Source organism: Eptesicus fuscus, chromosome 7 (genome assembly GCF_027574615.1).
Source record: "Eptesicus fuscus isolate TK198812 chromosome 7, DD_ASM_mEF_20220401, whole genome shotgun sequence".
Lineage (NCBI taxonomy): Eukaryota > Metazoa > Chordata > Mammalia > Chiroptera > Vespertilionidae > Eptesicus > Eptesicus fuscus.
The window spans coordinates 94,155,728-94,171,009 of record NC_072479.1 but is presented as its reverse complement, the minus strand read 5'-3'; the positions used below and the strand labels follow the sequence as shown (position 1 = coordinate 94,171,009).

The window sequence follows — 15,282 nt, the reverse complement described above, 5'->3', positions numbered from 1 at the left end:
CTGACATTGCTGCTGTTAGACTAAATTGAGACAGGATGATTAGTCATCGCCGACTGTAGCTTCATTCAGAGTGTATTCCACGTGGTGTGGAGGCCCTGTGGTCACCCGGCAGCCCAAAGGATGGAAGGCCAGCTCCTTGAAAGACAGACTTCCAGATTATAGCTCCCTTTCACTGGTAATAGGGAGAGCAAAAGTCCATGCAGTCTAGTTGATGGGGTCCCCTTGCAGGCTAATAAAGAACTTTTTAGTGATTTTGAGTTGAAAAGAACCGTGGTTAGAAACCATCCACAGAGAGAATCCGTATGTGTGTGTTGATATATCTCAATGGATGAATTTGCTGCCACTCTCCATAATTATTTGAGATGGATTTTTACTATTATTTTACTTTTTTCTAGCTATTAAAAACACCCTACACACCATAGAAAACTTCAAAAGCATAATACTATACAAGACTAAAACAGTCATTTTTTTCTCATTTTCATAACATTTGTTAGGCTTTGGTGTATTTCTCCCATCATTTCATAAATATATTTATCTATTCCCTCTGACAAAGTTGACATTTATTGGATACATGATTTTATTTCAAGCTTTTTTTTCACTGATGGAAAAAATATTTAAACTACCTAGACAAAGTACATCACAGATTAAAGACAGACAGTCAAAAAGGGAAGATACATTGTCTTGGACATCCTTTTCTGGAGGTGACATGATGAGGTGGAAATCCATGGGTTAAGGACATTCTTCTCTTGTCTCCCTGGTTTTTAGCTTCAACCCTCAAACCTCTACTTGTCAGCCTGGTTAGGACCAGAAAACCTGAGTGGAGATCCTGGTTCTTTAGTTGAGGGTTCTTGGGCAGATGGTTCTCTGAGCTTCACCTTCTTCAGATCTAGATCAAAATATAGAAATAGATGTTCTTCAAGGCACCTTGCAAGTGCAAAAGTCTACATTTCATACCTAGGGGCTGTTTAAGCCATTTACTACTGACTGTTAAATAAGACTGGGAGGTAAGGATGACAGTCACGGTCAAGCTTTAATGATTGATACCCATTAAATTTATATTTTGAGTTCTCAGTATGGAGATGTGTTCTTCTTTTAGCCCAGAAGATGGCTTCATGAAAGAATATGTTAGTGCTGCTTGGAAATAAAATCATGGTGCCCATTTTTCCTATCACATCAACTGATCTTCTCCCAGAAGTAGACCCAATGGTAGTTCTAATTTTTCAGAGTTCTATAGCAATTACTGATGCAAAACCATTCAATGCTTTGGGAAAACAAGTTATACCTTGTAATAATCATGTCATAGAATTTTTCTAAACTAATAATTACTTAACTTATCTGGAACTTAGGTTTGGAATGAAAAAAAAAAGTCTGATAATTTTACTTTACTTTTCCAGGGTGAAACATTTGGATTTCTCTATTTCTCAAATCATATACACATAAGTAAGATCATACAGTATTTGTTTTCACTGTCTGACTTATTTCACTTAGCACAATGCCATCAAAGTCCATCCATATTGTCAGAAGTTTTTTCTCTTCTGTTTTATGGCTGAATAAATACATATAGGCAATGGAATATTATTCATTCAATCATCAGTGAATCCTTAGGTTGTTTCCATGTCTTGGCTATTGTGAATTATGCTACATTTAACATGAGAGTGCAGATTTCTCTTGAAAATAATGTACCTTACAACTGTGTTGTGAGAGTTATACATAAAATAAGTTTCTAGCCCACACAGACTGGCACATAGTAGGCAATCAATAAATGGTATTTTTTAAAATTGCAATGGCAGTAAGCATGTACTGTTTGTCTATCAAGAAGTTGGAGGCAATGGACGCAAAACTCTGGGGTTGAAGGCATATGTGGGAGTGGGGTGGGGGGGCAATGATAAGATATGTACACATATAATACCTTAATAAAAAAATTTTGAAAAAAACAAGAAGTTGGAGGCAATTCTAAATACCATTAGTCAAACATTTAGTGGATATTGCATATCTTTATCGTAGATGTCAATCCTACCAGCTTGGTCTAATTTAGCAAGTTTACAAGTAAAAATGCTATGAATGAGATTTCTTTAAAACCTGTACATTATTTGCACTTTGGAATCCCATGGCACAGGGAGCTCAGTAAATTGAGGGTATTGCTAATGATGCATTGCTCATATTGGTGGAAGAGCTTACCCTTGGTTTAGCTGAGACTTTATTTTCAGGGTATAATCAAGGGAAGGAGCTCAAGGCTCTCATTCAAAGCCTTGGGATACCAAGTGTCTCCTTTCTTCTAGGGCTTTAAAGATCCTGTGTACCGAGCAAGACGGAAGTATTTTGCTGACATAGCCTACAACTACCGACAGTAAGTCTGCTTGATTGTTGGGGGAAGAGCACACTCCTAGCCTGCCTCTTCCTTGCCTAAGTTTGGAAAACACCAGCATGAAGAGTCCTGCCTGGTGTGTGTGTGCGTGTGTGTGAGTGTGCGTGTGTGTGTGTGTGTGTGCGCGCACGCACGCATGTAGAACCCCCTTTAATAACACCTGTTTTAAAAAATGCTACTAGACAAAACAAAATTACCCACTGCGCCAGGGCCCATCTCTCTATTAGGCTTTGTTGTGTAATTACGCCGTGATGTCTGATGTAATTATAAAAGGCCTCAGTGCTGAATAAAAGAGCCTCTGGTATTCTCCACATTAAACATGGAAGGAGAAAGAGCATCATTTACATTCAGAAGTTGGCTGCTTTGCTGAAATAATGAATCTGAGGTTTCAGGCGCACCAGCCTCAGCGTTCTTCTTTCATCCCATCTGACCCAGCTGCGAAGGGCAATTTTCAGATGAGTGTCTTTTTCCCTCATCTGGGATTCTATGCTCCTCTTCTGCCTTCTTTTAGCCAAAGGAAAATGCAACTATTAAATATGTTATTTGGAGGAGAACTGGTGAGCTATTGTGAGTCCCCAGGAACTTCAGATGTTCCCATGGGAAACTTAGTGTCTGAGCTTCATTCCTGAGTTAAAGGCATGAGAAAAGGCGTCTACAAAAAGAAACTTAGCAATTGACCAGAACACTGAGTAGTGGTTCTTTAACAACTTTGAGGGAGATAAAGGAGATGGTAGGGCTTTGTATACAGAAAACAAAGTCACCTTTCAAATGAGAGATTCCTTCTCTGAATGACTCCTGGTAGTAGAGGGATCCAGAACCATGCTGACCTTGGCCCAGCACATGTGGGTTTTAGCTGGTGGCAAGCAGGAATCACAGAACATGGTGATCTCTCTCCTGTCCTTACCTTTGCCCCCATATGGTCAGGTGGACACCATCAAATCAGATGTAGACAGGAGTCCTTCCTCAGCTGATCAATAAGAATAGGTCTCATTTACCTGTGTTATCTCCCTGCTCTGTCTGGGGCTTTGCTAAATGCTTTGTGTACATTATTTCATTTAGTCTTTATAGTGACTCCTCATTTTCCTGATGGAAAAACTACAGCTTGAAACAGTTAAGTAACTTGCCAAAGTCATATATTAGCAGGTGGCATGCTCTGATTTTGAACTTAGACTTGTTTAACTCCAAAGTCATTCTCAGTCACTTCCATGGGTGTCTGGGGATTCTCAGAGCCAGGAGACTGCACTTCTCCAGAGATTTCACTTTCTTCTGGTTTCTCTCCTCCCTTTCTGAGGTTTCTTCTCAGTCTCCTCTGGCCAATTCCTCCCACCCCAGAAAGTGTAACATCTTTTAGGACTCAAATTTGACCCCCATCCTTGGCTTCTGCCACCCTCCATGCCAACACCCCCCACATTTGGGTCTCTAGTGCCTTCTCAATAATTGTTCCACATGGGGGTCAAATTTATGCACCATGAATTATAGAGTCCCAGTATAGTGATCAGTTGATAAAATGTGTCTCCAAAATAGCCCATATAATAGCTGCACAGGTTCAGAGAGGTTTACTAAATTGCCCAAGGCGATTTAGCTGTGAACTGGCACAGCCAAGTATTGAACCCAACTCTGTTTGTTTCAAAAGCCTGTTCTTTCCCTTCATCAGCACTTAGCCCTGAAATAATGGTGCAGCCTTAGGTGGGGGTCCACCTGATGTCCTTTCCACAATCACTGCTGGCCATTACAGAACCCTCTGAGCTTGTCTTGCTTTCAATACTTAAGCAAAAATCTGTCTCTGCCCGCTGACCCCTGCCCACCTGTAGGCCATAGCAGTGACTTGACTTTACTTTCCTGTGAGCTACACTTCTGAAAAGGCAGGAGTGACCTAGTTTGGAGCCTGATGATGAGCCATTATTCTGAGATAAACAGTCTTGCCTTGTCCCAGACACTGTGTATCCTGTTAGGAAACAGGCATACAGTCCACAGAACAGTCACAGGTCTTCAAAATCAGGCTTTCTTTGGTTTTCTTTTATTTTACTATTCATAACACAGCTCATTCTTAGATAGTTTTCCAAAGGACCTTTCAAACTAATGACTCTTGAACTATAGCATGTCATCTGGGAACTTATAGGAATCTAGATGCCTGGGCCCTCTCCTCCCCACTGATTCAGGATCAACAGGGCTCCCTGTAGTTCTGTTATGTCATAGCGGAAGATGCTAGATAAGCAGATCTCGTACCTAGCATGCATTTAAATACCTATAGAACTTCCCAGGGACCAAAATTTCAAATCCAGCAAGTGCATGCCCACTAAACAAGGGTCGGTCTTAAACTCATGGTGCACATATTCAATCCACTTTAGCCCACAATTGCTTTAGTTGACATAATACAAAACTTTAATTGAACTCGGATGCTTTAATTGAACTTGGGTGCCTTTGTTTAGAAAGAGGATGCATTCTTCATTGTCTCAACCCCATGCTCCTATTGCCTATACCTGCGACTTTATATATTTACATTACCTGCCTGGCCCCTGAAAGTAAGTGAATTTCCACCTTATGTAAACAATTGGAGAGATAAGAGAGCAGAAAGGCCAAATGATTTCCCAATGTGACAGCAAATCATTGGGGCAGTTGATGAGGTGGGATCTTGTATCATTGCTTAACCAATTCAGGTGAATGTTTCCTACATCGAGAAGTGGAATTTTCCTCTTTCAAACAAGTTACATAATCTATTGGAGTCCAGGTGGTGGCAGCTCTGCTAACACTCCTTCATGCACCTGCCTGCCAGAGACAAATATCTCATGCCTTTGTTCTAGTGGGCAGCCCATCCCTCGAGTGGAATACACAGAGGAGGAAAAGAAAACCTGGGGGACGGTGTTCAAGACCCTGAAGTCCTTGTATAAAACTCACGCTTGCTATGAGCACAACCACATCTTCCCACTTCTGGAAAAGTACTGTGGCTTCCGTGAAGATAACATTCCCCAGCTGGAGGACGTGTCTCAGTTTCTGCAGAGTAAGTGAATGTCAGGATCAAAGGTAAAGGGGCAGGAGGGGAGGGCAATAAATGGAGGCCAGTGTGAGTGTGCCGGTGGCAATGCATGCAGATTGATTCTCCCAGGAAAAATGGAATGTCACTGCTGAGCTCTGCCTCCCTTCCAGCCTCCACCATTAATCAACTCTCATCGCCTCCCTCCTTAAAGGCACAAAGCATGGGTTTTACCTATCAATGCCCCTGAAACATTGTTGTTGTTTTTTCATACTCAAAGCCCAGATTGCCCAGTCATGGTTTTCCTTGCAGCTCTGCTATGTTATGAGATGGCAGCAGTGTGCCTGTGTGTAAGAAATGTGGGCACTGTGGGCAGTGGTAAGAAAGCCCCAGCTCCAAGTTTATACACCCATCTGGTATGAATCTTGCTTTGGACTTTCTCCAGTTGGGTGAACCTACCTCACTTTTGTCATCTGTCCAATGGAGTCTGTGTCAGCATTTTAGACTTTCTCAGAGGGCAGTTGTGAGAATGAAATAAGATGCTGCATGTGAAATCACCAGCATAGTGATACATATACAGTAGGTGCTCAGTGCATTTGGCTAACTTGGACTCACTATCATAGTGGGGAACCACATCCCTGGAATGACATCACTTCCAAGGAGATAAGGATTTTCCTCTCTGCTAATAGGTGATATTAATTCAGCAAAACCAAACTAAAACAATCAACTAACCACAGTAAACACCTACTTCCCTATTTGTAAAGTGGGGATGGTAAAAAACATCTACCTCATAGGGGGATTGTGAGGATTAGTTAGTATGTATAAAGTACTTAGAACAGTGTCTGACAAATAGTATGTAATGTATAGCATTAGCTATTATTATAATGATGCTCACTGTTCTTATTCTCCTCCTAAGTCTGAAACAAATTGAGAAGAAAATAGAGGAACCAAAGAGATGGAGAACAAAATGTCACTTTTATTACTAATAAAAGCTACTTAGAGAATGCAGTAGAGCTGTGTAGCCACCATGGACTTCCTTGCCAATTCATTGGCACAGTGTGTAGTCCATTGCATGGCCAAGAGCAGACCAGAGTGTGCTCCTCTATGGACCCACAGTCAAGAGAGAAAGGAAAGAAAGTGTGAAATTGAGAATATTCATTGCTCTTCCCAAAGGCTCCAATCAGGGAAGTCACTGGTCCTCATGGGGTGGACTGTGTGAGGTGAGATAGAGAAGCTAGAGTGCTCCTTTCATCCTTTTCCTTCCTGGGAAGTGCCGTGAAAATTTTCTCTGAACTCTGGAAAGCAAAGAGTAGGGAATAAGCATTTCAACTTAAACAATAATAAAAGATAAATTTATTGGATGTTTCCAAAGTGCTAGGTTCTGTGAAAGTACTTTGTTAGCTCTTTTGATTTTCAGAATGATCCTAAGAAGTATTTATCCACATGTTGCAGGTGAGGAAACTGAGTCTCAGAGACTTGAACTTATTTGGCCCATATCACCCAGCTAGAAAGTATTCGGGTAGATATTTGAAGATGATAAGTCTATCTGGCATCAGCACCCATCTCCTGGACAACAGGGTGTATTGCTTCCCTACCTAAAAGTCTTCAGAGCCCTCTGGCTCTGCTGTGATGGGCTTTGAGTTTTCTTTCTCTCTTGATTCCTAGGTTGCACTGGCTTCCGCCTCCGACCTGTGGCTGGCCTGCTTTCCTCTCGGGATTTCCTGGGTGGCCTGGCCTTCCGAGTCTTCCACTGCACCCAATACATCAGACATGGGTCCAAGCCCATGTATACACCTGAACCGTGAGTATTATCCTCCCTCCACCAGTTGCCAGCAACAGTGAATGCCACTTCTTCCTAATCTAGGAATGAGGTTTGGTTTATTTGTGAACTCATCCATAGAACAAGTTGCCTGGGTTGTTTGATGCTAAGAGAAAAACTCATTACTTCTGGGGATTTTCTCTGTTCAAATAGACCATACTAATTGGAGATATAGACTTCTTGTGAACCAAAGATTCAGACCTTCCCTGACCACGGGAATGAGAGGTCACATTCAAATTCCAAAGGGATTGTAGGAGTCAGAGCTATAAAATTCCAAATGGGAACAGAAAAAAGAGATGGCAAGCTATCTCAACACCTCTTAAATACATGCCTACATGATTCTAAACTTTCTTTGCCTAGATTATGTTTTGACTGGAAGTAGAGAATGGCTGGCTACTATGCTGCTTATTTTTGCATTTAGCTATCTCCTTAGGCAGCTAGAACTTAAGCAATTTATACAAAAAGTCAACAGGACACCCAAAATGGTCTTTCCCTGCCTACAAAATTTATTACTATAAATCAGAAAAGACCTGTTCTTAATGGACCTGGCACATAAAGTATTAAATCAATGTAAGTTCTCTTTCTTGACTGACTGCTGCCCACTCTAGAATAAGAGAGGAACAGTTCTATTAAAAATTATTTCCTGTGGAGATAACTGAGCACATTGTACCTGCCCAGGAATATCAATGCCAAGTTGAGGACTTGGGATGGGAAGTGTTCATGATCCACAGCTCACATTGGGGGAATGCCAACAGAAATATTGGCTCTTCTGCACCCCACTGGGCATATACCTAAGACGCCCTGGGCGGCTGCTGTGTCCTGTCCTGTCCCTTACTTTTCTTTCCCTTCTTCCTTTTCTCTTATACTCTGCCTCATCTGATCTCAAGGTTTGTACACCATTTATTCTTGGAAGTGAGGGCATAAGCCTGAAGGAATTAATTCCTTTCTTCCCACCCATTTCTTATGTAGAAAGACTGAGTCAGGCTTGCTTGTAACCCTTATTCACTCCCAAGCTCTATGTTTTCTGTCTTTCAGTGACATCTGCCATGAGCTGTTGGGACATGTGCCCTTGTTTTCAGATCGCAGTTTTGCCCAGTTTTCCCAGGTGAGAAATGAATTTCTTTAGCCTTCTAGCCTCATGTCTCTGGAAGGTACAGTTCTGTGCTACCACCTGAGATGAGTGTATGGTCCTATGGCGACACCCATTCTAGAGACCACAGCGTTTGATTTGTGAATCCCTCATCCTCTAAATTATATTGTTGAATTTGCTAATCTCACTTGTCCTATCAGGTGTAGTATAATAGCCTTTCACCCATGAAAGACCTCTCTGATTCCCATGTAGAAGTGACCTTACCATGTCAAGCAGTCATTTGGTATATGTTTTCATTAAGTAAGATGACATTTGCCAAGAATCCAATGCCAATAGCCCTACTCAGAGTTGGTAAAAAAAATAATAAGCCAAATGTTTTTTCACTATCATTAAAACAGCAGGCTAGATCTTGATTCATCTATAACAGTGGTGACCATGTTAAAAAAATGCTTCGGGGATCAGTGAAAGAATACTAATGCTCTCCAGGCTTTGAGAGGTGGCCTAGAACCATCAATGGATCATGAGATTGTTGAATGACAATGCATGCATAGTAGGCCCTACCATGCCACCAATCACCTGTGTGACCTGAGAAAAGTTGTCTTGCCAGACCACCCTGTTCTTCAAATGTGTATCAATAAAAAGCCCTCCTGCCACACACACACACACACACACACACACACACACACACACACACACGGATCAAATGGAATGACCCATGAACAAATGCTGTACCAAGCATGAATTTCAGAATAATGGGATTGTGTGTGAATTTTATAAGCAGCTGGAAGAAATAAACATTCTACTGTTGAAGGAAGAGGCTACCACTTAATATATGAAACAAATGAACAAACAAAAAAGCTGAATGAATTGCTTGCTAAATAAGGAAAAACTGTACTTGTAAGACACAGACTTCCCCAAACAATGAAAACTTGCTTTTACGTAGGGTTCTGGGAAATGTGGATTCAGAGATTGTTGGACATTAAAAAGTGCTTAAGGATTGGTTGAACCTTAACTGTGGAAGTGTTACCACTGGACTTAAGTTACTGCTGATAGGCTGACTTTCAGAAGTGTGGTTATTGCTGCCCAGTGCCACTGCTTGTTTTGGAAGCTTTAAAACTGCGATTGTTGCCATGGCCAAAGATAAATCAGTTTTCTTATTAGAATATAACTTTTCGTTCTTACCATCAGAAGCTATTAAGGAGGCTAAGTAACACCCTTAAGCCATTTCCATTTTGGGGAGCTCTACAGAGAAGTGGACAATTACCTGAGTAGACTGTTCAACCTATGAGGGAAGGTGGAGGGTGAGGGGGTAAGAGATCAACCAAAGGACTTGTATGCATGCATATGAGTATAACCAATGGACACAAATCGGGGGCGGGGAGGTGAGGAAGGATATGTGCTGGGGGTTGGGGGTGGCTGGGGAGAGGTCAATGGGGGAAAAGGAGACTTATGTAATACATTAAACAATAAAGAACTTAAATTAAAAAAGGGAGAGATGGAAGCTCTGGGCCATGAGTGTCACATGGTTTCAACTTTGACCAGGACAGTCCAAGGCAGAGAAACATTCTGAAGCTTCCCTGAGTACATCCCTTTTTAATCTAAAGGCAGGATTTGCTTTCTTCTAGAGTAAAAGATGGGATGGGGATGGAACACAGGAAAATCTTGGGACCCCTTGTGCTAGGCAAGCTCTAGGCTCACAAAGACTGGTGACAACTAGAACAGGGTACCATTTTGATCTTGGATTTATCAATGGCTCTTGATAGACTTAGAACTGTGGCATGTCTGGAACAGAGATGTGGAAGGGGCAAGAGAGTAGATCCAGGCTAAGCCAGTATCTAAATTCGGTTCATTCTAACTAGACAGCATTTTCTCAGCATGTAATCTGGGCCAGGTGCTGCATTTGGCCTAGACAGGAATACAGGGATGAAGACCATGTAACCTCTTGCTTTATTATGGGCCCCATTCTTAGTCCCTCTCTCTATCTACATTAATTTCTTGGTTATATCACCCAATTTCATGGCTTCAAATACCATCTCTAACCTGATGATAAACACATTTATATCTCCACCCAGACTTTAATCCTAAAACTCAGACTTACATATCCAACCACCTATTCAATATCCCCACTTGGATGTCTAATAGACATCTCTATTCGTCCTGTCCAAAACTGAATTCTTGATCTTCCTGATCAAACCTTCTCTACCCACAGCCCTCCCTATATTAGTTCATGGCAACTCCATCCTTCCAGTTTCTCAAACCAAAAGCACTTGGGGGACATCATTGACTTTTCTTTCTTACATACCTACAACCAATCTTTCAGAAAATTCTAAGAGCTTACTTTAAAAATATATGTAGAATCTTATAATTTCCCATCATATTCACTGCTACAACCTGGTCTTAGCCACTAGTGACTGCAGTAGCATTGTAACTGTTCTCTCCTCTTCTACCCTTAACCCTCTACAGTCTATTCTCACAGAGAAGCCAGAGTGAATCTTTGAAGACATAAATCAGATCTTGCCACTTCTCTGCTCAAAACCCTGTAATGCCTCCCCATTTCACTGAGAGGACAATCTCAAGCCCCAAATAACCAAAAAGGTCCTACAGGATGGGGCTCCAGATTCCTCTTTGATATCACCTGTCACTTTCCCCATCCTCTTACTCTGCTCTAAGCACACTGGCCCCTGTCTATTCCTTGAACCAACTGAATTACCCACTCATAAGTAAACACCATGAGATAAAGGATCTTTATCAATTTTGTATGTTTCCAGAAGAACATAATGTTTTTGCATACAGTAGGAAAGACAAACACACACACACACACACTGATACAAGGCAGACTGAAGCAAATGCTGCAACAGAGACAAAAAGATAGCTAGAGAAATTTTGCAGTTGAAGCTGTGATGAGAAGTGGTTCATGACATTTCAGACTCTCCAACTATATATACCTGGATGGATGTCAAGCACTTCTCCTGTGGTTTCTTCAGGATATATGACTAAGACTCATCTAGTACCCCAGGAATGTTCCACTTCTGCTGTAGAAGAATAATTACTAAATTGGAATCAAGAGATGAAGCTTTAGACACAAAGTGCTGTGGAACCTTGAGCATGTCACCTCCATTTTCTGTGCCACAGTTTTCTCATCTGTAAAACAAATACAAAGGGCCAGCTCGGGAATGGTTTCCCCACTCTAGAGATCTGTGCTTCTATGATGTGTGGTTAAGGAAGACTTGACAGAATAACCAGGGTCTCTCTGAGCTCTTCTGAAGACATCTAGCCAACCATCACCTTCTGTGATCAAGTACCTTTATCTTTAACTGAGGATAAAGGTTGAAAATAGGCAGACCCTGTCATATCAATGACTCTGTTTTTTCATAATTACAGGAAATTGGCCTTGCCTCTTTGGGTGCACCTGATGAGTACATTGAGAAACTCGCCACGGTAAATTCTGTCTTTCTGTGGTGGGTAGTGGAAGTATAATGGGTTACGCCCCTCACCTCTCTGAAGCTTTGATCTTTCCCTGAAAGCCAGGTCATTTGGGAAGAAAATCAGAATGCGCTGGGTTACATTTGCACAAGTATAATTTTGCACTTGGATTTCTCCTTAGTGGTTGGATTTTGAAATCAGCTGCATGCAAATGTTTACATGTAATTCTAAACAGAGTGCCTTGAAAATATCAATAAGCTGTAAAAATTGCCCTTGAGATTTCTCCGGCATAAAGTATGTGTGTATGTGGAAGCAATGATTGATAGGGGGGTCATTCAGAAATTCCAAGTTTAGCACAGATGAGGGGATGGCACTTCATTGATTCTATCACCCTCCAATCTCCTGCCTCCCACTGCTGAGCCTGATGGGATTGCCTGGTAAGTTCAAACAACATAAAGGGAACATCTCACTCTAGTTGATTCCATGAAGAAGAAAGCAAAAGTGGTGGAGGAGTTTCTGTATTAGAGAGAAGAATTTGTTAGGGGTATACTTTTAGGGCACCCTCAATGCTCTCCCCCACTGTCACTGCTTCCTGTCTCATCTTGCATTCAGCCAACTCTTGATTCAACAGATGATTGGTTAGGGTGAGACACAAGAGACAGAGAGGTGACCTCAGGTCATGCTGATTCAGAGAACAAACCTGCACAAACTCTCACCTGGGCAGTCCTGTCCTTGATCATGGGGCATCTGCTGCCTTTTCCTCCCTTGGGGTGTGCTCTCAACTTGAGTTTCCATTCCAGATTTACTGGTTTACTGTGGAGTTTGGGCTCTGCAAACAAGGAGACTCCATAAAGGCATATGGCGCTGGGCTCCTGTCATCCTTTGGTGAATTACAGGTATGACTCTAACAGGAACTAACAATAGCTTTGAAAGTGGTGGAAACAGCTGACCATTCTTTTTTTTTTCTTGGTGCTATGGAAACCCCATTTACATTCATATTGTGATTCAACCCAGGGGATTAACCTGAAGGGATTGCTGCCTTAGCAGTTATGATCTGATCATGAGTGTGGGTGTTAATTGAACTCTAAGTTCACAGGTATCCAGGACAGAGGGGCCTCCTGATTCCAAGGTTGAACTGTGTATACAGATGTATGAAAACACATGCCAGAAAATGTGGTTGGCTCCCTCATCTGTTGATCATCTTATTTGAAAATGGTTGCAGTGCATTACTTCTTTCTATCTTGACTGTAGGTTTTAGATGAACTATAAAGGGTAGAATATAGTAGATGCAAAATAATTCAGTTTATTGCATTTGGGCTAGGGTGTGGAAGGAATCCGGGTGAGATGGGAGAAGGTGCACAAATGGCCTGTGGGATGCAGCAGAAACCATTGGCCCTGATTTAACTGTGAAATTTTTCCACTTGGTGTTTGCAGTACTGCTTATCGGACAAGCCCATACTCCTCCCACTGGAGCTGGAGAAGACAGCTATCCAGGAGTACACGATCACAGAGTTCCAGCCCCTGTATTACGTGGCTGAGAGTTTTAATGATGCCAAGGAGAAAGTAAGGTGAGGTGGCAACTAAGGCAGATCAGCAGCTCTTGGGACCTCCTTACTTGCTCTGGTGCCACTGATCAGTGGGTGGTTGGCCAGGAGGTGGACTCCGATGCCCACAGCAATAGTGTGCAGCAGACAGAGCCTCCCACCCTTGTCCCTTCCCACACTCTGTTGGGAGGGGTTCCTTCGTGAGACCCTGTTTCACAGCTTATTGTCCTCACATGCCAATCCCTGCAGACTACCCGGCCACCTGATCCTTGTTCAATATAGCCACCAAATCCACAGATTGAACCCTCCTGTGTGCAGAGTAGACACAGAAGTCCCTTCACCAAATCAGTCCTTGAAATCTTATAACCCGTGTTCATTTTATTCTCCTAGACACCTGCAGAACTCACTCCCTCACCCCCTTCAAATCTTCACCCACATTTAACCTTCTTTGTGCATCTTTCTCTAACCAACTTAGTTAAAATCACTACTCAGCCCTACCCCAGCACTACTTACCCCTTCTATGATTTGTCTGTTTTCTACTTATTAGTGTCTACTATATTATAGGATTTAAGATCCATGAGGATAGAGATTTTGTTATTTCTGTTTTCTACTCTTCCCCCAGCCCTTAGAACATTGCATGACACATAGTAGCCACTCAACAAGTAATTAGCAAATGCACCAGTCTCAGGATGTGAGTGAGCCCAGGAATTCCAACTCTGGAACTTGAATATCCAGCCACTGTGCTCCACCAGACTCGATAAACTTGGAGAGCCCTACTAGCCTCCCTTATAATTGTCTTCTCGTTATGGCAGCTTCTACTTTCACCAGAAGCCAACTTAGAAATATCATTTGTGATACCTTTGCATTTTATAGATCATTTTGGAATAGCTTGTTAATTACATTGCTTAACGTGCATTCCTCCCAGACGTAGGAGTAATGAAGAAGAAACAGGCCTACTGAGGAGTCAGACTACCTTGGTCTTTCCAGCTTCACAATATATTGCCAGTATGGCCTTGGTAGACACTTAGCTGCTCCAAGCCTCAGTTTTCTCATCTGTAAAATGGGGAAAATAATAGTACCTTCCCACTAGAGTTTTTATGAAGATTAAAATAGGAGTGAGAATTATAAAGACTATAGAACAGTAAGAACTTAACATAGTTCTTGGTACAGGGGAGGCACTGGAGCCATGCTAAATTTCACTCATAATGGAGTGTTTTCTTCAACTCTTGAGAGCTATATTCCCTCCTTGCACTGATTGCCAAGCATCTCAGAGCTTATTTTTTCCTATAACACTCTATAGCTGGATTCTACTTACTTTCTTTTTTAATTTTATTTTATTTAATCATGAGAATTTGGGCCTTATTGTAACCTGGACTTTTATTGTAAGCTGCCTTTGTCTTTTTTGAAAGTAGGTGACCAAATAAATATGTGCATACATGTGTTTATATAGTCACATAGACACACAAACAGCAAAATGTTCCCAAGAAGACTTCACTGAAACTCCATCACACGTCTCAGCCTGGCTTCTAAACCCTCTGTTCTAGTGTTTTCTGTGTTACTAATAGCCAAGTGAAAGGCCATTGAAAAATCTTTCAGAATTACCTTTTCCCCAAATGGTGTCCTTCACTGATATCTATGGTTTTGGTTTCAGAAACTTTGCTGCTACAATCCCACGGCCCTTCTCAGTTCGTTATGACCCATACACCCAAACGGTTGAGGTCTTGGACAATACCCAGCAACTTAAGATTTTGGCTGACTCCATCAACAGTAAGTAACATATCTTTGAGGCCACTCTCTTTCCCAGAAATCGAGAGTTGTGTTTTCTTATCTTCACGATGGAAACAGTAAGAAATTTTTTAAATTTCTTGCCATGTTCTTATGAAGATTAAAATAAGAATGAGAATTATAAAGACTATAGAACAGCAAGAACTTAACATAGTTCTTGGTATAGGGAAGGCACTGGTGCCATGCTAAATTTTACTCATAATGTAGTGTTTTCTTCAATTCTTGAGAGCTGTATTCCCCTCCTTGCACTGATTGCCAACATGGCATGAATGAGAGTGGCTCCAT

At 41.7% G+C, this 15,282-nt stretch overlaps 1 protein-coding gene across 1 annotated transcript in view; it reads left to right on the top strand.

Annotated features, from left to right (window-relative positions):
* The window catches only part of PAH (phenylalanine hydroxylase), a 51,040-nt gene that overhangs the window by 34,773 nt on the left and 985 nt on the right, over positions 1–15,282 (top strand). The window contains exons 5-12 of the mRNA XM_008144746.3: positions 2,280–2,347; positions 5,167–5,363; positions 7,002–7,137; positions 8,191–8,260; positions 11,627–11,683; positions 12,469–12,564; positions 13,103–13,236; positions 14,864–14,979. Coding sequence (XP_008142968.1) covers positions 2,280–2,347; positions 5,167–5,363; positions 7,002–7,137; positions 8,191–8,260; positions 11,627–11,683; positions 12,469–12,564; positions 13,103–13,236; positions 14,864–14,979 — 874 coding nt within the window. The remainder of the gene's footprint in view (positions 1–2,279; positions 2,348–5,166; positions 5,364–7,001; positions 7,138–8,190; positions 8,261–11,626; positions 11,684–12,468; positions 12,565–13,102; positions 13,237–14,863; positions 14,980–15,282) is intronic.